The sequence below is a fragment of the Phoenix dactylifera genome, chromosome 4 (genome assembly GCF_051530095.1).
Source record: "Phoenix dactylifera cultivar Ajwa chromosome 4, Ajwa_hap1_PhDact_Kaust_v1.1, whole genome shotgun sequence".
Taxonomy (NCBI): domain Eukaryota; kingdom Viridiplantae; phylum Streptophyta; class Magnoliopsida; order Arecales; family Arecaceae; genus Phoenix; species Phoenix dactylifera.
The window spans coordinates 6013918-6037826 of record NC_143193.1 but is presented as its reverse complement, the minus strand read 5'-3'; the positions used below and the strand labels follow the sequence as shown (position 1 = coordinate 6037826).

General features: G+C 43.2%; 1 protein-coding gene across 1 annotated transcript; it reads right to left on the bottom strand.

The window, feature by feature from the left end:
* Window positions 1-11652: 11652 nt before the first annotated feature.
* Window positions 11653-13891, bottom strand: LOC103724342 (zinc finger protein WIP3-like). Its single transcript, XM_008815569.6, has 2 exons — window positions 13320-13891; window positions 11653-12493 (listed from the first exon to the last, which is right to left on the bottom strand). Exons 1-2 carry the CDS (start codon window positions 13773-13775, stop codon window positions 12032-12034), a joined length of 918 nt encoding a protein of 305 aa, XP_008813791.3. The 5' UTR covers window positions 13776-13891; the 3' UTR covers window positions 11653-12031.
* Window positions 13892-23909: the final 10018 nt, after the last annotated feature.

Sequence of the window (23909 nt, the reverse complement as noted above, 5' to 3'; positions counted from 1 at the left end):
GCTCGTGTAGGAGGTGATTCACGGATGGTTGAATCATGGGTGATTGCAGACGAGTTCATTGAAGGAGATGATCCGAAGGAGCCGGGATCACGGAGAATATTGGCTGCAGCTGGAACGGCTCGTTGAATGCAGACGAAAGAAGAGGCGGAAGCGGGGTCATCCGAGATTTGGGAATCTCGAATCCGGAGGAGACGCGGACGGTCGAAATCACCGGAAGCTTTGTGGACGCCAAAATGGAAGCAGGAGGCTGGGAGGATGACGTGGATCTGGCGCGGAGGATGGCTTGGAGGGGTCATGGACAGCGGGATGGCTCCTTGATGGCGAGAAACGGAAGAGGATGGCTGCAATGGGGGGCTGATTTGGAGGCTTGGATGTGGTTGGAATGGAGAGGCTGATTTGGAAGCTTGGATGCAGTGAGATGCTGGGGTCACGCATGGGATGCTGGGATTTCGGGATCGCTGAAAATGGAAGAAGTTGATCCGTGGAAGATGGACGACCGTGATGCACTACGGGAGGAAGAAGAAGAACAGTGAACTCAAAGAAAATTTCCGTAACATTGTTCATATGAATAGTATTTTTACGTAACACTATTCATATGAACTGTTCATATGAACAGTATCATCTCGGAACACTGTTCATATGAACAGTGATTTCAGCATGAATAGTAACTTCAGGAATGAATAGTATTTTTAGCTATTCTTCATGGGATTGGAGGTTAAAAATTTCTTTTTCTTTGTGATGAAGTGAGAGTGGGAATCTCTATTCCGGAAGAGTGCGTGTGCTAATCCGGAAAGGAGGGAACACGAGGATCACTGGGAGATCGCATGCGGGCTCGGATGTTTGGGTGCCAATGTGCTCGATCAGATCATGGCAGGATTGGGCCCGCGCGGTTTGGGGCCATGATGCATCCCTCTAAACCCTACCAAATGCGCATTTAAAGTTTAATTTATACTAACTTGTGCCAAACAAAAATATAATATTAACTTTGTGATTTTATCGTTATATGTTAGCAGTAATACTAATTTAAGCAGCATGTAGATCGCACTTTTGTGCTCTCATCATACTTCATCTATCAAATGTAATGAATGCTTACCTTTCTTGAAATGCAGTGAATGTCCTTATTGGTTTGTATGCTGCTCTGATACATATTGAATCAACTCTTAATCCTTAATGTTAGTATCAGAAATTATGTTTAATTTCCTTCCTTTTATTGATGACAAAAAGGGGGAGAAACATATAGAGATAAGAAATGTGAAAAGAATTCAGAATACAAATCGGAAGAATTATATGAAAAAGAATTCTAATCTGAGCAATCTCTATATTAAAGAAAATATATAGGAGGAGATTTAAATTATGATGGTAAACAAAACTTAAGAAAAGTTGAAGAACAAGAACTCTGCATAATTCAAATGGTTATAACTGTTAGGGGGAGATTTTTTTTCTCCGTAATTTGGTGAAATTATGCATATATCTCTGAATGTCATATTTGTTCTGAACTTCATTATAAAATTTTGATAATTGCTGTGAAAGATATTGCAAAATTCTTTTTAACTCAATGGTTTTGTCATCATCAAAAAGAGGAAGATTGTCAACCCTAAAGGATGAATTTTGATGATTACAAAACACTTGAGATCATGTTGTGTACTAATGACATTGGCTTAATTGTGAAGTTTTATAAGTTAAGAAAAATTAGAAGAATTGAAGCAATGCAAAATCTTAAGTTCTTCGCAAATATCTCATTGGACATGTTCTAAAAGGAATTGATCTTAATCTAGTCCATGGAGATCAGAGAAGAAGTATAAAATTTTCTGTTTGAAAGACTTGAGTCAACTTCTAAGCAAAAAGGACAAGTTTAAGTTGATTCTGATAAGTTTTATTCAAGGAACACAGTCAAAGAGTCGACCCCCGCAAAACATGAGTCGACCTTTGGGTAGTAAACATAAAGTTTTTTATCGTCTGAGAAAAGCTTGAAGAGTCGACCCCCGAAATTGAAGAGTCGACCCCCGAAATTGAAGAGTCATCCCTTGCGTTTGAAGAGTCGACCCTTGCTCAGTCTCAACGCCGACCGAAAAATAAAGTATGAGTTGACCCTTGAGTTTAAAGAGGCGACTCCTGATGAAGATGAGCCGACCCTTAAGAATTAAGAGTCGACCCTTTGAAGATGACACAGCAAAAGCTCTCTCCACGATTTGAAGTGCCGATCCAGAAAGAACATGAGTCGACCCCTGAGATACATGAGTCGACCCTTGTACTGCTGGGACCACAACGGAAAGCTGTGAACGATTTTTGTCTTCTTCTGTAACAGAAAAAGATTCTCATCAGGACGGGAAGAAAGGAATTCAAATCCCACCGAAGATTTTGTCTATAAATACGAGGGAACCTCAGAATGGAAACAAGGGAAAGGGAAAACAAAAAGGATAGCCATGTAAATGGCGGCTACAGGAAGACATACTTAATGAAGCGGTGAAGCGGTCCAGCACTAACTAAAGGATAGCCATGGCCGGCTAGCGAGCCAGAAAACAAAAAGTTTTCACTGAGAAAAAGAGAAAAAAAAGCTTAACAGTTCATCTTCCTCACCAGCATTGTAATCAGAAACTTTCTCTTGTGAGGAGATCAGTCAAAGTTTCTCACTGCATCGTGAAGAGCTGCTGTTCAGACATTGGAACATCCTTCCACAGCAAACTACTTCATCGTCTTCAGCTTTTTGCTTTCATTGATTTATTTTTTATATGCTCTGAAGCTTTAAGTTTTCAAGTTACAGCATTCTTTTAGTTGGATTAATTGCTGCTGTAACAGTTTCATTGATTTGAAACTTGTAAAGGCTCTTCCAAACCTTGATTGGAAGTTGCTGAATCAGGTGTATCCAGTAAGGGTGATAGTTTTTGGTTGGTTAATCTGAAAACCAACTGGGTTGTTTGTGAGCCCGGAAAAACAAACGGTGTAAAATTTTTGGTTGGTTTGTCTGAAAACCAACTGGGTTGCTTGTGATCCCGGAAAACAAAAGGTTTTCGGTTGGTTTTCTTGGAAAACCACTATAAACCTTGGTGTTTGTGATTGCGGTTCTTGTCTTTCTTTCCTCTGCATATCCCTTACTGCATTCCTAACTTTTATTTACTGTCATATTTGTGCAATCTCATTTCTGCTGCTGAATCTATAAGATATTAGTAACTCATACTCTCCATACGTTTCAATGTTAATATTTTTTTTAAGAGACCCAATTCACCCCTTCTCTTGGGCTGCACCTCTGGGCAACACGACGACGCGCCCCGATCCTAGTTCGGGGTGCCAAATATTGTCGATGACATGCCCCGACTCGAGTTCGGGGCGCCAAATATTATCGACGACGTGCCCCGACCCAAGATTGGGGCGCCAAATATCTTCGACAATGCGCCCCGATTCGAGATCGGGGCACCAAATATCTTCGATGATGCCCCCTGATCCGAGCTTGAGGAGCTAAATATCTTCGACGACGCGCCCTGATCCGAGCTCGGAGTGCCAAATATTTTTGACGACGCACCCCGACCCGAGCTCGGGGCACCCTGCCGAGCAAACGTTAAAGTCGAGGGGTTTAAGCCGACCTCAGGGCCCGCCGAGCCGACCTCATCAAACTTATATCATGGCCTCTAAGTCGGCCTAACCTCAGCACCCTACTAAGTGGGCAAGGCCGACCTCAACATCTGTCGAAGGTCGAGCTAACCTCGATCCCCGCCGAAGGCCGAGCTAATCTCTCCCAGTACGCGCTGCGGCTATGCCCTGCGGCAACCTCACTGCACCATGCTTCCCTAGCCATGCCTGCTGACAAAGGTCATACCTTGCGGCACACGCTAGCACCATACTGCATGCAGGGACAGCTTAAACTGTGTGCCTCAAGTAAACCGTGGCCGCACGCCATCTGGCCAAAGCCATCTTCTCCCATGATGAGAACGGGCAATACCTCCGCCACCTGAGCACCTCTGCGGAGACTATAAATAACCCCATCAGTAACACCTAAGGACCTTTTGGCCAACAAAAACTCTACGCTAACTTAAGTATCGGAGGGTCCTCACCAGAATTGCCGGTGAGGCTTTGTGCAGGTACGCCGGCACACGGACAGTAGCGTCCTTTCTCCGTCTCGACCGGCAGCTCTTCCGACTCCTCCGGCGTGGTCACCCTTGGATCAAATTTGAACCACAACAATATATATATATATACACACACACACACATATATATATATATACATATATATATATATATATATATATACATATATATATATATATATATATATACATATATATATATATATATATATATACATATATATATATATATATATATACATATATATATATATATATATATATATATATATATATATATATATATATATGTGCGCGCGTGTGTATAGCCAACAAAATTAGAAAAAAAAAATCCTGGCCAAACGGGTTGGGAACGTCCGCCTGGTTCATTTAGAAGAAGCCCCAGAGTGACGCGCGTATAGGAAGCCACCTAGTTGGCGGCTGTGTTACTTTACTTGATTGGAAGAGGAATAATGTGTAGATTTGTTATTTCACTTTGGCAGCTTAAGGTGCCGGAGAAAATCAAATGCTTCATATGGTTGTCTTAAGAACAAGCTCAACGTGAGAAAATTTCCATAGGAAACCAAGGAGATACATAGGTAGATGTGCCTTCTGTAATGATCCAACAGAATTTTTGTCTCAAATGGTAAGGCAATGCGAGTTCGTCAAAACCGTATGGAACATAGCATGTCAGCATTTCGGAGTGACTCAGCCACTGAGCAAGTTCGCAGATTTGTGCTCAATTGCCTTCGTTGATCGCGGCCGTTTCCTGGGTATGCTGGAAGGAAAGGAATGACAGAATCTTTCTAGATAAATCCTCCTCTATGGCATCCATTGCAAGGAAAGGAATCAATTTGTTTAATGATTGGTCCATATTGTGTCACCATAAGGAGCTATCTGGGTTTACAAAGAAATGGTTGTGATTAAAGGATGTTCCAAGAGAGTCAGCTAAAAACTAAATTATGGAACTGTAAGTAATAACTCACATAAGCAAGATTTCAAACATACATCCATTCACGCAGATCACTCTCCACTGCAATTCATTCAGGCAGATTCTGCTCCACATATCAAGCCTCCATTGTCCATCTTTAGATTCTAGAATCATGCTTCATATGTCAAGCCTCCATTATACAGATTTAGATCCTAGAATTATGCTTGTACGAAAATACGATCTAATACAAGGAATATAAGGTCCTCTACCATCTGTAATTATGTTCAATATGAAAATAACAAGAAGTCGAAGAGTGAGATGCTGAAGGATCCCTTTGTGTCCCAGTTTTTGATCTCAGACTCTGATCGGAGGTGCAACTATTCTATTTTAATCTCATTCTTCTGCCTTTATTTTTCTGTTTGAATTTTGTTTGCTCAATTACTTTGTGTGACAACCCAAGATCTTACCTAAAATGGCTAGTCGGAAGGTGTTATTTGGGTTTCTTGATCTTATATAAGTACCCAAGATCTGCCCAGCGAATAACCGATGTGGGACTAAATGTATGTCCACATGGTTCCTTATATACTCCTCCCGATTAAGCCCTAACATCCTCGTTAGGCTAAGAGTTCAAATCCATTCAAATCTAATCATAAGCACCACGATCGGCCCGTGGTCACTGCTCAGTCTTAATGGATCCGCGCTGCAATGTCCCCTAATCCACTAAGTTATGGGCCGGGGTCTGCTTTGATACCATTTGTAACAATTCAGATCTCACTCAAATTGGCTAGCAGTATGATATTATTTAGGTTCCTTGATCCTATATAAGTATCAAAGATATATCCAGCGAATAACCGATATGAGACTAAATACACGTTCGCACGAGTCCTCACACTTTGGTTCCACCTGTTCAACACCCATGTAAATATCTATTTTGTTAGCTTAATGAATTGGGTGGCACTACTTTCCTTTCACACGTCAGGTGGGATTGCCTTCCTTTTTATTATACATTCAGACATACATACATAGAGCTCAACTTGGCTATACTTGACAAGATCTTCATTTAGATCCGATCAGATCTACATTGGATAATGGATGTTCTATATTGATGATCCTAAGCATTGCTTCTTTTTATAAATACGTGTGAGTGGCATTGTTGCGTAGGTGTGGGCCTTCGTAGGTTGGGCTGTATTTGTATTGGGCTATCTAGGCTTTGGTAACTTGCTCTCTTTGATCCAGAAGTTCGTGAGTAGTTCTTGTGCTTTGCATGGCTGCGGTGGTTGTTCTTTGGGCTCCACCCTCTTTCGTTGCTTGGCCTTGTGGTCTACAAGGTGAGGAAGGTCGCCTAGCTTGGTGGTGGTTTAAATGAAAAAAGAATAGGCATTCCTTTATTTGCTATGCACAAGTTCATATTATTTTCTTGTGCAAATTGATCCTATTTATTGCAACCATGGATATTAACTCTCATGGATGATGGTGGGTGTCAACTAGTTCAATTGATCAAGTTATTAAAGTTGTTGGAGGTCGGCAGCTGAGTTTGCTTTACACTGGATAGGGATGACCCCCTCTAATTTCAGGAGGAAAAATTATTCATGGGCGATCCATGTCGATGCTGCTCACTTCTTTACACATTTTTATGTACTTGAATCAATTGCATAATTTCTTTACAGGCTTCTGATAAAGAAAATAGGTGCAAGTATGGAAGAGGCACCATTTTTTCTTATACATGTGCACTCATTAATAATGGTACAAAACTAATAGAGCCTACCATATAAGCAACAAATAAAACCATGGATATTCTGGCCTGCTGAATTTTCTGATTAAAAATGATTTTACCATTTTGCCAATATGAAATGTAGTGTTCTATTCTTACAAATTTACCTTCTTCCAGATTTGGTGACAACATAAGATAATGGACCAAATCTTATAGACACTAATCGCATGTTACCTGTTGATAAATGTTTGTGGGCTAAACTTTGCCTTTGCCTATTGAATGCCTCCACTTCAAATAATTTGTGATCATTAGTTCTTAGCGATATGCACGGCTTGGGTCAAATTGGTTTAAGAGGGTTCCTAAAATGGAACTGTTCTAAATCGATTTGCCAAACCTGGATCCGAAACCGAACCAGCATCGCAGTGACATCCAGCCTTTCAGGGCCACCCTTGTATTTGATGAGCATTCCTTTCACCTCCTTGCTTTCTTCAAGAATACCCCCAATCTACTTGAGCTTCCTCAGTCTATCCCTTACTCCACCCCTCACCGCCACCTCGCCCTCAGCTCCAATGTTCGCTTCCTCTTCACTTTCTTTGATGGAGGGGTGCATGGCAAAGACAACAGAGAGACAACTGAGGAGGAAGAAAGTGCGCTGCGATAGAAGTGGAGGGAGACATTTGCGGAGAAGTGGATCTCGTTCGACAACACCATCCGATACCTCTCCATCGTGCTTTGGGTTCTCTTCACTAGCCTTACGTCTGAGACCTAAAGCATCGGCTTCATGCCCTCTACCTTGGCTTTCGTAATCATGGCTATTGCCACCCTCATCAAATCCATCGAAGCCATCTCCTTGCTAGTTGCCACCTTGCCATCCTATTCTTCTTGCTAAAATCCCAGCCAGCCCCTTTTCGATCATCGAGGGGAAGGGATGCAAGAGTGGCAGCGAGGGTTAAAGCTTAAAAACGCGGGATCCATTAGAGAAGTAGAAGTTAATTTTTTTCCATTAATATTTGATCTGATGGCTCACAAATGTTGGAATTAAATGCCCTAGTTCTATTTAGTCCGATATCAGTTATTCTTGTTGGAAGTTGATAAACTTAATTATGCTGAAGAATTCAAAGATCATATTCAGAATCCAAAGGGTCATATGAAGAATCCAAAGAGTCATATGAAAAATCTAAAAGGTTACAATAATGATGTATTTATTAGGGAAGTTAAAAGATCACTTCTAGTGCCTATAAATATGTGGCTATTGTGAAGAAGAATGTATTGAGGGAAAAAAAAAAGAAAGGAGTGATAGATAGAGAGGGCTTGTAAGTAAAGTTGTATTCCTTCTTGAAGAAAAGTTGTACTACTCTATTATCTTATATAAAGTATTTTCTCTTCCCTATTCTTGTGTTTCCACCACCGTTGCATACTCTATTAATTCTTATGATACTTTCTCCTTTTCAAATAAAAATCTTCACAAGACCCATTGCTGAGGTTGGTAGCTAAGGCTTGATTGGGTGCGACTGGAACTAGGTCATTTGTTCCAAATTAAATAATGCATATATGTATTGGTTTGATTTAAGTTTTTTTTACTTAAATATTAAATCTAAAATAATTCTTTTTGGTCCGAGATAATTCCAAACCAAAACCAAATAAATTGTGGAAACACCCGATCCTGAGCTAACCGAAAGAATAATTTGGATATGGTTCGGTCGGTTTTTTGTGCACATCATGAAGGATTTTTTTTTTTATATATATAACTTATAAGTATGTTTTTTTTTTACATAGGAAAAGTTCTTTCTGCCAAGTCCCGTGATCAGAGGACTGGTGTGACAGGAGTTAGAGCTACATGCGGAAGGTTGACGATGGATTTGCCTGCTATCCATTTGCCAATAAGATATTTTACCTTTACCGACTATTCTACTTAAACCTACCCACTAAATTTTATGGATTGGATATTTTTACCCTCCTTCAACAAATTAAACAACTTGTTGTAATGACACGTTTATAACTATTTTAAAAAGTATAATTTATTTGGACTGGTAATTTGGCAGTTTGAAAAACAAGTAGTAAAGTTTTGAAATATTAAAAAATAAAAAAGGAGTATATATATATATATATATATATATATATATATATATATATATATATTATTTTCTCATAAAGAAAAATAATTATATTTTTATAGAAATGATTGATTATAAAATATCTTTTTAGAACTTCAACAAATGATTTAGAATAGGTATAAAGAGAATCTCAGTGAAACAATTGTAGCAGTTCTCACAGTGGTTGATAGACAATATTTATAGTATGCTAGACTTCGCATGTTTGAGTCGCAGTTAAAGCTATATTGTTTTAGTTTTCATGAACTAAAGTTCACTTGGTTTAAACCCACTTGGGTCACTGTTTTCTTATGAAAACCTGACCGGCCAAGAGTTTGGTTCACCAATTTCCGGTCTGATGAGCCAGTCTGGGTTTAATAACAATGCCATAAAGCAACAACTAGCTAAGATTCAGAAATGGTAACTAAATTATGTCACTATGTTCATCTGGTTATGAACTTAAATAAATTTTTCCACAAAATAAATTTAACTAAGTTATCCAATACTAATAAATTGCAAGCACGCTACTACATTTATCTCATGATAATCTTCTTGTAATTGTATAAACTTTTTTTTTTTTATTTTTTTTGTAACAATCACAACGGATTGGTGGTTTATTGGGGTCAAAATGCTAACTTTGTCTCTATCATTTCAGAAAAAAATATGAGTTGAACAAATTCGGAGAGTTTTGGTGGAGACAAAGTATTTTCAACGGAAAGAAGTAATATTGTGGCACCATTATGTTCATGGCCATAAAGGATTGCTGCAATTCCTTGGAGAGATTGTAGAATGGAGAGTGCAACTCCTCTAGAAAACTCTTACAGCCTGAGATATGCTTCATATATAACTATTTTGTAAGAATTTCCTGTAATTTGGTTCATAGAGGATCCACTGTTGGTAGTGAGTATATATTTTGCTATATACCATTTCCCATTCTTTGTTTATTGTTGTTTTATGGTAAGACCCTATCAATTTTAATTGTTTGGCATTTTTTTATACACATTTATATTTAACATAGTCAACAAATGTGCACATACTAGAAATTAAAAAAAAAAAATGATCATTAATCAAGGACTACAAACAAAATGTTAAGTCAATAAGACTTAAATGTCCATTTTGACAAATCTATCCAAAGGCCAGAATTTTCTCCTTCCATATTTTCGTTTGGGCCCGTAAACGTCGCAAAACTAGTGAGTTCCACATTCCTTGAGTGGCATTATGCTTCCTCAACAGCAATTTTGGTCATAGATGAGTTAGAAGGATATCAACGTACTCCTTTGTTCATTGAACTCCTAGCTCACAATACCAAACTTTGTACACCCGTTCTTCCTCGACATCTTTTTCCACCATCACCGGACCAAGATTTCCTCCTTCTACCTTGTCCCCACTTGCTTGCGTTAGCTTCTCCAACTAAGCTGGCCAGGTGAGAGAAGCCCAATAAGAGTCTTGAGGCTTGAGAAGGCTGAGCTTAACTAGAATTGGCTAATTACTGCAAATGGGAATGAGGTAGACTCTTCTTCCTCCGTGTCTTCCCCGACAAAGCCTAGTGGGGGTCTCATCACCCCACATACCCACCCTTTTTCTACTAATCAGGCCTCACTTTTGAATCCTCCTAACTTCCAAATTTCAAACATTGCTGTCAGTTTTCCCACACCTTTTCACCTGGTCAAACGCAACCAAACCTTCAGCAGCAGCAAGCCACCTCTCTTTATTCGTCTACTCTAAGTCACTCTCTTTAGTCTTTATTCATCCTCTCTCTCTCATAGGTATTCATTTTTTGAGGTAGAAAACTTCAAATGACCGTAAGAGTAGATTCCATGCAATGCACGTCATGGACTCTTGAGAAGATCTACTGGGAATAATACCATACCTATAAAGCAAAATGTCATGGTTCATAAGTGCCGTTGGATAGGTGGATTTGCTCTACGAGCCACGGGTAATTTTAGGCACCTTCATGTCTCCATCGTAAAGCGCATCAATTTATTTACCCACCCACTTTTACCCACCCACTTTGCTACTACTCCTTAGTGTGTACCTATCATGGTGAGGTCAAGATACGACCTAGATTGCACCATAATGACACCAATTGACCTCCTTGTATTATACTTTGACATCAAACGTCTCATGACTGTAACGTATATCTTTTATTAAATTAGTTTTTATGAAAAGTTTGATAATAAACATGTATGTCACCAATTGAATCTAATATATACTTAGCAGAATTTACAAGGGGTGTCACATCTATCATGCTACCTACGTCATATGTAGTCCACTTTTTGTTTCTATTTTGATGACAATGTCAGAGATATGTGAGACGGCATGGGACGCACGCCATTTAGACCCTAAAACATATGCAGTGGAATCCGTGAAGCACACATAGCGAATTAGTCAATATATCGCAATCCACAAGTGCCATTGGAATTGCTCCATAAAACATTGGGCAAGGATCATGAACGCCTGCAGTCAATGGTACCTTCAAGGTAATTAAACCACCTCGATTTATGTACCCCTTCCTCTCTCTCTCTCTCTCTCTCGCCTCCTGAGTGTGTGTACGCAAAATGGCTAGTGGTGGATTGGTTAGGTGCCTTTGGGCCTCAAAGTTGGACTAGGGAAAAGTTCATGTTACCTGGACAATAAAAAGAAAGAAGGATACATGGGTTTTAAATGATTGCAACCATTCTTTATTCTTTGTGCACTTAATCTGGCAAGGCATAAGGGACATCTACTTTGAATCTAATGACACATGATTTTTCATATTTTAAGTTGATGCATTACAATACTTGCGTAGATCTTACTTATGGTTGACACTATATGCCAGGAAATGATTGTAGAAATATAAAATGAAAAAGAAAGGTATAACAATTAATGCATACAAAATTGCTCTTACATTCAACATGATGAAAAAAGTTTGTCATTGTAATTACCCAAATAGTCTGTGAAGTTGGGAAATTTTCCCCAATACATAGATTACAGATGATCGTCCTTCGGTTACCAAGACCAAGTTTTAAGACACTCTATAACCTTGAGACAGAAGAAAATTCAGCTACTTCACAGTCTCCCCAGAGGTAATCTCTTTTTTATTTGCCACAAACTTACCAAGCCACTTGTAAATATACTAGCACTCATCACTATTCTAGTGCTCAACAACAAACCACTCCTTGTGTCTTCTAATGAAAAGACATCTCAAGAGTTTTTTGTTACCGAGCACTAGAAAAGCTTAATATCTTTGAACTTTCATGTTAGTTTAGTGCGGTGGAACGGTGTTTTCCTGCAAACACTTCAGCATCGAACCTTATGATGCATTCCTTCTCTACCTCAGGAATCTTTGGAGGAAGGTAATGAGAGTGACCGTTTCCAAATGATCTTATATGATCATTGAGCGATCTTTTGTGTTTGAAATCAGACCCACAGTTACAAAACCACAGCTTCCCACAGTTCTTCTCATGGGTCCTCCAATCTCCTCTAACAGCAAATGGCTTCCCGCACTTCCTACATTTGAAGGTCTTCAATCCATGCTTTCTCTTGTAGTGAGTCTGAAGAGTTCTGAAGTCCTTTAATGGCTTCGCTCGGGGGTGATTAATGTTGTTCTTGCATCCATGAGCACAACAGTAACAAGGAAGCTTGAGCACTGCCATCGGATGTGTGCCTTTAAGTGAATCTGGTCCCTTTCTATACTCTGATCCATGCCCCCACATATGCATCTATATCAATTAATACCGCAAGCCAGTTACAATTAAGTAAGACAGTGGCAGTTACATAATAAGCTAATAATAACTATAGAGATAAATGAAGAGGAATAAAGGTAGGATAGTCTGCTAACAATGATTATTATCCTATTGCTAGATCTATCTTATTCGTTGGCTATGTGTTTGTATGGACACCGAGGATCAGACACTGGACAAATATGAATTTAAAACAAGATCAAATAAATAGATAAAATTTTAAAAAAACTGCATAATATGCAATTTCTGTCAGATATTTCTTCTGTACTAAGTTCATTATGCTTATAGGACACTCGTGAAAACAAGAAAAAACAAACAAAAAAAATTTAGACCAGTCTGAAGATATTATCTGCATAGGCGATTAAAAGCATAAACCAAGTGAAACGATCTCAAGTGTATGATTTGGTGATCATGCATGACTGTAATCAAAACTATATCTTTTCCACTTCAATATTCTCCAGAATTTTGGATGATATGCTTAGCATCACAAAGGCTTTGTGTCGCTTGAAGGAGGAATAAAATTTTTCAGTGCTTTCCTAATTCTCAAAAGACTGATATAAGAAGTATACTAAATCATTGAGTAAAGTAAGAAAAACAAATCAAAATATACGAAAATTAGAGTTCCCAATTTGGAAGATAGAATAATTAGTCTTCTTTTTTTGGGAGAAGAATAACTAATCTTCTTTATATTCATGTTTGGACGAGCAAAATTGTATGCACTCCGATACCATCATTAGAAAATAAAAGGAAGAAGGAAGCAAATCAAAAGTTCAATTATTTTCCCATGAGCAAGTGAGAGTCTAACCTGCATATTGTTGTACCTACTGAAGCTCTTATTGCACACAGTGCAAGAGAACTGCACTGGCCCTACGAGGATCTGAGCTGGCGTGGGGATCCAAAACCTTTTTCCACTGCCCGAATCCCAATCTTGCGAGCTCTCCATCTCCTCCTCCTCCTCCTCTTCTTCTTCTTCTTTCTTGCAGTTCAAAGGTTTGGTCCCTTCATCAAGCTCTCCTGAAGCACCTGGCAGTCCAATGTTCAAGGCCACGGTGATCTTTTCTTGACTGATATCCTTTGCAATAATGACATCTTCTTCCTCAATGGTCTTCTTAGGCTCTTCAAGCCTACTCAAAAGAGGCAAGCATTCTGGTGCTAGTGGTGAGGCTGAGGAGGAGGAGGAGGAGGAGGAGGAGGAGGACGGTGGCTTGAGCCATTCAAGGAAGGGAGGAGATTGGAAGCAGAGGCTCAAGTCTGCATCCATGAAGTATTTCCTTTGGCCTGTGCTACCAAAAGCCTCTTCTTCCAAGTCTCCTAAATGGGGGTGGAGGATGGAAGTCCAGGTACTCTTTATGTCAAGGCATGCAGGCCCCGGCTGGAAGAGGGGGAAAAAAGGAAGTGGCTTAGTCTTCCTTCAGGTCTTCGAGGGGGGGGGGGGGGGGGGGTGGGTGCAAGGGATTTCACATTAGCACGAGTGCAGCACACCACGGACGTTGAAACTGCGGGAGCACAAAGCGGGTTAGGTGGGACTCGGAAGGGAATGGTTGATGGGACTGTTTAAGGCAACCCTACGTATCTAAGATAATATTTTCCACTGTATGGTGATTTGAACGCTAAATTCATGTCATGCTGACGGAAAAAAAAACATGATACAACATTACTTGTCTCATAAATCTGTCTCACATGTTAGTCCCACCAACGTGGAGCATGCACCAGCTCTTGCTACCGGATAAATGACGGGTATTAGAATTTGTTTATATTTTATTTCTTAACCATGCTTGGCCTTAATAAAACTAGTATTTGATTAATGAAAATGTTTTTAATCAAAAAAGAAACTATTTAGAATCATTAAAAAAAATAGGAAAAGCATATTGCTGCTCGAAAAATTCTCCGATGGAGGAATATGAACGGTGCGGGCTTCCCCTGGTAGGCTCCTACATCTGCATGGGCATATAATATCAGTGTTGGATAGCCAGAGAAAAGATAAGAAAATGAGGTAATAGTATGAGTCTAGATGCTTTAACCTTCAAAAACTTCCACTACCATAAGAGATAGGGTGTAACCGAGGTTACAAGTCTACACCATGATTAATAATAAACTAGAGTTAAACTAGATAAACTTAAAGGATAGAAAAGCAATGGTAAATTAAAAGTAAAAATAAAAATAACAATTGGTTATTTAAGGTTTCTTTGTTCGGATTACATCTTCTTATTTACATAATATGATCCTAAACTACTAAACAACCGCTAATTTTCTACACCCATAACTGCCCACATCGTTCATTATGTATCTCCAGCGAGCTTGACGGTTATTTTCCACGACTCCACTGTTGGCGTCCGACCGCACCGGAACCCACTCACACCGGCACTGCCCACCAACGTCGGAAAACAAAGAGAGAATAACTCTCTCGCTCCCTCGACACCGGACTCAAGGATCACCGCTTCGCTTATCCCTACGAAGGGCAAAAGATTACCCCGTGGTATCAATAGGGTAAAACACTTGAGCACCGCAGCGGATTATCAAACCAAAGGAAGAAGAAATAGGAAGAAGATAGCAAAGCAAACACAAAGATGTAACGAGGTTCGGCTACAAATAGCCTACGTCCTCCACCGCTCCAAATCTCAACTAGGATGAATAGATTACAGAGATGGCACACACCCGAACGATCACACGAGATCGCTCTACAAGAGATTCACACAGAATTCCCTTTGCACAAGAAGTAGGATCCCAATCCTCTTCTTCTCTAGAACCCTAGCCTCACAAACAAGAGTCTCTCTCAAATATACGGCCAATCGCTATACCCTAGGGCTCTCATGAGTCCTATATATAGTCTCAAGACCTTCAGATGATCATAGCCGTCGAAACGCCAACAAAACACCAAAAGAAAACTCATCCGTATGATTTCCGCGAGCTCGAGTCGACTCGGCTTTAGTTCGAGTCGACTCGGGCACGTCTGGACAACTTCCAGTATGACTGGCACGATCTCGAGTCGACTCGACTGTGGCTCGAGTCGACTCGACGATGCTTCGAGTCGACTCGACTGTAGCTCGAGTCGACTCGACTGTAGCTCGAGTCGACTCTGACAGTCCAGACAGAAACATGGTTTTTCGGCCTTTCTTCTCCCGGGTCGACTCGATGGACCTCGAGTCGACTCGACTGTTCTCGAGTCGACTCGACTGAAGCTCGAGTCGACTCCGACAGTCCGCCAGACAGAAAACTATGCAGAATTGATTTTTCTTCAATTCTCTTCATCACCAAAGGTCTCCACATACCCCAACAATCTCCCACTTGGAGACCTTGGGTATATCCTCTTGTTACTTGGCTCTCCTCTGTGCTCCCACTGAAACTGAATCATCCTAGTGAAATAGGTACGATGCCTCCTCAACGTCTTCAAGCATGAAGACCAGCAGAAGCTGAACAACTCCTCAGCTTCTCCACCGTGACGACCTTCGTCAGCATATCTGCAGGATTCTGACTTGTATGAATCTTCTCCAACTTGACGAGTCCCTGCTCGAGCAATGACCTCACGAAGTGGTACCGTATGTCAATATGCTTCGTCCTCGAATGGAAAGCTGAATTCTTCGCCAGATGAATTGCACTTTGACTATCTGAATATAACATGCAATCCTTCTGCTCCTTCCCAAGCTCCTTCATCAAGCCTTGAAGCCATATTAGTTCCTTGCACGCCTCTGTGGCTGCCACATACTCCGCCTCCGTAGTCGACAATGCAACAACTGGTTGCAACCTGGAAATCCAACTGACGGCTCCACTGCCCAAGGTGAACAAGTACCCTGTCGTGCTTCTCCTGCCGTCCAAGTCCCCTGCCATGTCTGAGTCCACAAAGCCCTGTAACTGGATCTCAGAACCTCCATAGCACAATGACATGTGCTCCGTGCCCTTCAGATACCTCAGTATCCATTTGACCGCGCGCCAATGCTCCAAGCCTGGGCAGCTCATAAAGCGACTCACAACTCCCACTGCTTGAGCAATGTCTGGTCTTGTACACACCATAGCGTACATCAAGCTCCCCACCGCCGATGCATACGGAATTTTTGACATATTGAGCTCCTCCACCCGCGTCTTCGGACTTTGCCCTTTGGAAAACTTTAAGTGGGCACCCAGCGGTGTGCCAACAGGTTTGGCACCCTCCATGCAGAATCTCCTGAGTACTCGGCTGATGTACTCCGCCTGAGATAGTCTGAGGATATGTTTAGACCTATCTCTGCTGATCCGCATTCCAAGGATCTGTTTCGCTGCTCCTAGATCCTTCATTGCAAATTTTCTTGACAGCTTCAGCTTCAATTTTGCAATCTCATGCATGCTAGCTCCTGCAACTAACATGTCATCAACATACAATAGCAAGATAATGTAAGATGTACCGAAGTCCCGGAAGTAGCAACAGTGATCCTCCTGACATCTCCTGTATCCTATCTTAAGCATGTAGCTATCGAACTTGAGATACCATTGTCTGGGCGCTTGTTTCAAACCATAGAGGCTTTTCTTTAATTTGCAAACCAAGTCACCCGTGCCAGCTGCAATGTATCCCTCCGGCTGCTGCATATATATCTCCTCATCGAGATCTCCGTGGAGAAAAGCCGTCTTCACATCAAGCTGCTCTAAGTGAAGATCCTCTTCTGCCACCATGCTCAGCACCGCCCGAATAGAACTCATCTTGACTACAGGAGAAAAGATCTCCGTGAAGTCGATACCTGCTCTCTGCTGAAACCCTTTTACAACCAGCCTGGCCTTGTATCGCTTCTTCCCATTCTGCTCTTCCTTCAGCCTGTAAACCCATTTGTTTGACAGTGCTTTCTTCCCCTTGGGCAGATCCACCAAATCCCACGTTTGATTCTGCTCCAATGACTTCATCTCATCATCCATGGCTAACTCCCACTCCTTCCTGGCATCAACCTCCAATGCCTCCATGAAGCATTCAGGTTCGCCATTATCTGTGAGCAACAAATAACTAAGAGTCCCATCATACCTTTGACTTGTGCTTCAAGAAGAACACCCAAAGCTTCCTGGTAGCATCATCAATAAAAGTAACATAGTACTGAGATCCACCAATGGAAGAAACCGGTGCAGGCCCCCACACGTCCGTGTGCACGAGATCTAGCTTTTCTTGCTTCCGAGGTTTACCTTCTTTGTTGAATGAAACACGCTTCTGCTTTCCGAGAATACAATCCTCATAGAAGTCCATCTCAACACTCCTGAGATCCTGCAGCTTTCCCAACTGGTGTATCACCTCCAGTCCCTGATAACTCATGTGCCCAAGTCTGCAATACCATAACTTGGCGTCCACATCTGCTGCAGCAACTCCAATAGAGTTTTCTGTGCCATTGGCGACATAAAGTGTCCCAATCTTCTTGCCACTAGCCACCGTCAACGAACCTCTGGATACCTTCCACTGATCAGCTGTGAAAGTAGTCTTGTACCCTTTGCTCGCCAACTGTCCAACAGAGATCAGATTCCTCTGCAGTTGAGGCACGTGCCGTACGTCCTCAAGCTCAAGTGAAGATCCAGAAATCAACTTCACTTCCGCGCTTTCCCTTCCTTGTATAGTGCAAGGCTCTCCATCCCCTAGGTAGACTTTGCCGAAGTCTCCCTTCTCATATCCTCCAAGAAGCTTCCGTTGGGATGTAGCATGGAAGGACGCGCCCGAGTCTATCACCCAAGACTCGTCACCGGTAGATAAAGATAGAACGAGGGCATCCATGTCACCGTCTTCAGCAAGATTTGCCAGATCCTTGCTGACTCCTTCGGTGTGGTCGCCTTGCTTCCCTTTAGGAGATTTGCAGTCCCTCCTAAAGTGCCCCATCTTCCCGCAGTTCCAGCACTTCGCTCCCTTGTTCTGAGGTGCTCGAGACCTGCTGGATCTCGACTTCGAGTCGCTTCGAAATCGACCGTCCTTCTTTTGTCTTCCCCGGTCAGAGGTGTTTAGTGCACTTCCAGACGACTCCGCAGCTCCAGAAGATTTCCTTCTTGCTTCTTCACTCAGAAGCACTCCCACAACGTCATCAAAGATCAACTTCCCTGTTGCCGAAGAGTTGCTCACCGCCATCACCAGGCCCTCCCAGTTATCAGGTAATCCGGAGAGAATTAGCAATGCCCGAATCTCATCGTCAAAACTAATCTCCACTGGCTCCAACTGGGCCGTGAGTCCATTGAACTCGTTGAGGTATTCTGTTACGCTGCCGCCATTTTTCATACGAAGATTAAACAACCTCTTCATGAGAAATACCTTGTTTGATGCTGAGGGTTTCTCGTACATCCGCGACAATGTTGCCATCAACTCCATCGTCGTCTTCTCGTTTTTGATGTTGAATGCCACTTGGGATGCAAGTGACAATCTTATGGTGCCGAGCGTCTTCCGATCGAGGACCTCCCAGTCTTCATCGGACATCTTCTCTGGTTTCTTCGCTCTACCTCCAAGAGGTAAATAGAGATCCTTCTGGTAAAGGTAATCCTCTATTTGCATCTTCCAAAACCCGAAGTTCGTTCCATTGAACTTCTCAATTCGCAACTTTCCTTCATCCGCCATTGCAGAAAACCAATAGCTCTGATACCAATTGTTGGCGTCCGACCGCACCGGAACCCACTCACACCGGCACTGCCCACCAACGTCGGAAAACAAAGAGAGAATAACTCTCTCGCTCCCTCGACACCGGACTCAAGGATCACCACTTCGCTTATCCCTACGAAGGGCAAAAGATTACCCCGTGGTATCAATAGGGTAAAACACTTGAGCACCGCAGCGGATTATCAAACCAAAGGAAGAAGAAATAGGAAGAAGATAGCAAAGCAAACACAAAGATGTAACGAGATTCGGCTACAAATAGCCTACGTCCTCCACCGCTCCAAATCTCAACTAGGATGAATAGATTACAGAGATGGCACACACCCGAACGATCACACGAGATCGCTCTACAAGAGATTCACACAGAATTTCCTTTGCACAAGAAGTAGGATCCCAATCCTCTTCTTCTCTAGAACCCTAGCCTCACAAACAAGAGTCTCTCTCAAATATACGGCCAATCGCTATACCCTAGGGCTCTCATGAGTCCTATATATAGTCTCAAGACCTTCAGATGATCATAGCCGTCGAAATGCCAACAAAACACCAAAAGAAAACTCATCCGTATGATTTCCGCGAGCTCGAGTCGATTCGGCTTTAGTTCGAGTCGACTCGGGCACGTCTGGACAACTTCCAGTATGACTGGCACGATCTCGAGTCGACTCGACTGTGGCTCGAGTCGACTCGACGATGCTTCGAGTCGACTCGACTGTAGCTCGAGTCGACTCTGACAGTCCAGACAGAAACATGGTTTTTCGGCCTTTCTTCTCCCGGGTCGACTCGATGGACCTCGAGTCGACTCGACTGTTCCCGAGTCGACTCGACTGAAGCTCGAGTCGACTCCGACAGTCCGCCAGACAGAAAACTATGCAGAATTGATTTTTCTTCAATTCTCTTCATCACCAAAGGTCTCCACATACCCCAACATCCACTTGCTCCATTAACTGATCATTGCCTTCCTCGCAGTTTAACGGTAAGCCGAAACCATTATTGATTTCATGAAGTTCTAGTGCCTTTTGGTATGTACTGGCATCACAAGGTGTTGCTGGAAATTGGACCCGGGGGCAGCCGTCGGCTGAGAAGGAAGAGCTCCGGCTCGAAATGGCGGGTGGCGGTCCGTCGGCAGTCGGCGTCCTTCGGAGGACCTGCAAAAAGCCGGCGGCCGGAGTTTCCGGCGCCGGCCCTCCGATGCCTAAGTCAGAGGGGGCAAATATGTGGTAGGAGAGGAAATATGTCTCAGGAGTTTTCAGGGTCCAACCCCCCTCGGAAAAAGGGGTTCCCCTTTATAGTGGGATACAGGATTACCTGTGATGTGACGAGGCGAACGGGTTACCGTCATGATTAAGCATGTCGTATAAATTAATACACGATCGTGTGAATTAATGCATTGCCATAGAAGATCAGGCCGGAGCTAGTGAGTCGTCGTGGCTGATCGAACGTATCCGAGCGGGTTAGCTGTTTGCCGTGGAAGGCTTGAGATTCGTAGATAGCATGCGCATTGATTGTTGAATGAGCCGGAGATCAGCAGAGGCCATGCGCATTGATTGTTGAGTGAACCAGAGATCAGCAGAGGCCATGCGCATTGATTGTTGACAGCGATAGCAGGGCATCGTCCCCGGTCGAGCTGCAGAAGGATGTGACCGCAACAAAAGGATGTGACCGCAACAGATGGGTAGCAAGGTCGGACTTCCGAGGTCGAGGGTGCTGAGGTCGGATGCCCAGGTCGGGGGTCTCGGAGTCGAGCGTCTGGCCGGGGGCCGGGTCGAGAGCCCTGAGGTCGGATTTTTAGTTGGGCAACTTGAAGTCGGACGCCTCCAGGTCCGACGCCCTCGGGTCAGACGCTTCCAGATCAGGTGCCCTCAGGTTGGGCGCCTCTGGAGCCGAACGTCTTCAGGTCGGGCGCCTTCAGGTCGGACGCCTTCAATCACGTGTTGGCAATTTGCTCATGTGCTTCTGGGCGATTTATTTCCCCCCAACACAAGGTATCTACATCTAAGCGATAATAAATTAGGTGGACCTTTTCCTGAAGTTCTTCGACAACTTTCAAAGCTATTTATTTTGGTTCTTAGCTTCAATTATTTGTGCCATCTCAAATGCCCACGCGACCAATTTGACAAGGTTAGAAGTTTTGATTCTCTCCTGAACTCCTTGGTCGCAAGCTTTAGCTCTACCTGGATTCCAAAATTCGAACTTCAACATATCCATAAGGTCTCTTATTTAGGGTCCTAGCTAGTTCCCTTCGTGATTTAGAACATAGATGAAGATTCACACTTTAGACATCTCCAATGCAAGCATTTCGGATACCATGTGTGCTTCTGGAACTTGTCTATCTTTAGGAGTAAGGTATGTCTACTTTTCTTATAACCAGTTAATTAAGAGGCAGCATCCCAGACTCAATTAGACTTCGTAACACGGAATTCAATAATCTAAGCTTTAACAAATTCCATGGTTTTTTGCCTGATGTCGGTGAGGGGCTTCTATACTTCAACCTCTCCAACAATTCATTTTCAGGAGATCTTCTACCAATCTTTGATAAGATGGCTGGCTCAAAATCTAGCACCTTAGTTTTGGATGATCTTGCTAGTATTATTGATCACCTATCAATTTATGGGGTGGATATTTTGTACTTTATTGATCTATCAAACAATCATTTATCAAGAGAAATCCTGCATTTTCTGAGTTTCATTCTAGTTGATTGCCAACATCAATCTAGCAAATATTAGCCTAAGTGGAAATATTCTCCGTTGGATTGGCTCTCAAACTTGACTACTTTTGTTGCACTTAAACAACAATAATCTTCATGGGGAGATGGATACCTTCTTAAATTTGAGAATTGCACTTTAATGAACATCCTTAATCTCAGAGACAACAAAATTGATAGGAAATAGATCAACATGGATGGGAAGGTTGTTGATGGGGACATCAAAGCCCTTCGTCCAGATGATCCTGAGCCCCCAGATTAAGTCAGATCCGAATTGGGTCTATTTAAGTCCGAGTCATTTTCTTTTATTGCATTATTTGTTTTTGTTTTAGTCAAATCAATCTGGTCCGTTATTTTGTTATTAGACTGGTCAATTGGGTATATGTAATTGGGTCAATATGTAAGGTCTATATAAAGACCACCCCTCTCATGTATGAGGCAATTGATGATTGAATGAAAAAATCCTAGCCTCTTTCTTGTTCTTCTTCTTCCTCCTCCTCCCCTTCTCTTCTTCCTGCGTCCCTATAACCTCTTCTTCCTTCTCCCTCCCTTGTTCTTCCTCCTTCTCCTATTTTCCTGCAGTTGTGCTACATCAGCTTGGTATCAAAGCCTCGGCTTTGCCCCTGTTGCTAAAGCCCTGATCCAGTTTATTGGAGCAACAAAACATCTTGCCCTGTCAGACTTCCTGCCATCCGAGAAAGGGTTCCGATCCTTTCTTCTTTCGAAGCAGAACTCCCGCGCCCTGCTTCCGTGTGTGTGAGTCCTCCCTCTCGGGTCTCACCAGAGGAGAAAGAAAAAAAAAAAACCCTTACCTATTCTTCTTCCCCTCTCGATTTTCACTTAAAAAAAAAGGGGGAAACCCTGCGGCTGCTCTTCCCCTTCCATCCATCACCTCGCCCAAGGCCACCACCACCACGCATCGCGCCGCCTCCCCACCGTTGACCTCTGTCGACGAGCAACCCACCCGAGCCGCCCACGTCTGCCACCGGCCGCTTGCGCCGGGTCCGCAGAGGAGACTGCCGCCGTGGAAACAACCCATGGTCGGCCGTCATCTGTCGCCAAAAGTCCACAGCCGCCACCAGCCGGAGTTCGTGACTGGCCGCCGCCCGTGATCGCCGACCCGCCCCACAACCGCCGCCGCAGAGATCGGCGTATCCTCCCGAACCCATCGGGAAGTTGAAGAAAGAACTAATGGGTAAGGCCTAAACCCGTTAACCCACAACTCGGTAGCCCGAATCCACCACAAAAAAAAAAAAATAGTGTACGTGAGTTGCACGTGAGGGTCGTACGGATATCGGGTCGGGTCAAACCCGATAACCTGAATCCTAACGGATCCGATTAAGAAAAAGAAAGAGAAAAAAAAGGCAAAAAAAACAAAACTTGACCTGTCGTCTTCCTTCTCCGCAGCCGTCCACAACGCCGCGCCGCCGCCCGTGGACGCTGTCCTCCCATCGCCGAGCGTCATTGCCTCCGATCTCCTTCTCCTCAGTCGGCCGCCGCCCATAAGTTCCCACCGTCGTCGTCGTCGTCTCGCCTCCCTTCGGCCGCCACCTCTTCCGACGTCGAGGAAGATCCTTCAGACAATCGCCGACCACCGCCGCATCATCGGAGATGCCTGCGTCCACATCCCTGCGCTGCCAACCCGCCTTTGTCGGATCCCATCTCCCCTGCCAAAGGATAGCTCCCCAGGGTTTCGGTCGAAAACCTTTCGCTGCCCCCTTCCATCCACCATCCGCCTCACAGGCCCCATCAGCCGAGCCGGGCCCTCAACGCAACTCACTTCCGCTCCCAGTCCATAGGCCACGCCCACGCTCGCGCTCGATCTAAGGCCCACCGCATCACCTGCGGCCCAACCGATTGCAGGGCCCGCCCACTGCTTCAAAGTTTCACAGGCCTCCTCTTCATTCACAGGCTCGCCAGCCACACCACATAGCACATCGGGTTGGCAGGTCCTTCAGGCCCACAAGCTGCTTCGACCAGCTAATTCGCGCCTTCGACAAGCCAATTAAAGCCAACTGAAGGGTCCATCAGCTACAACCGCACTCCTGATCATCGCCCACAAGCGAACGACACTGGTCGCCTGCTTCACGACAGGTAATAGGTTTCCACTTTTTTTGGGCTTG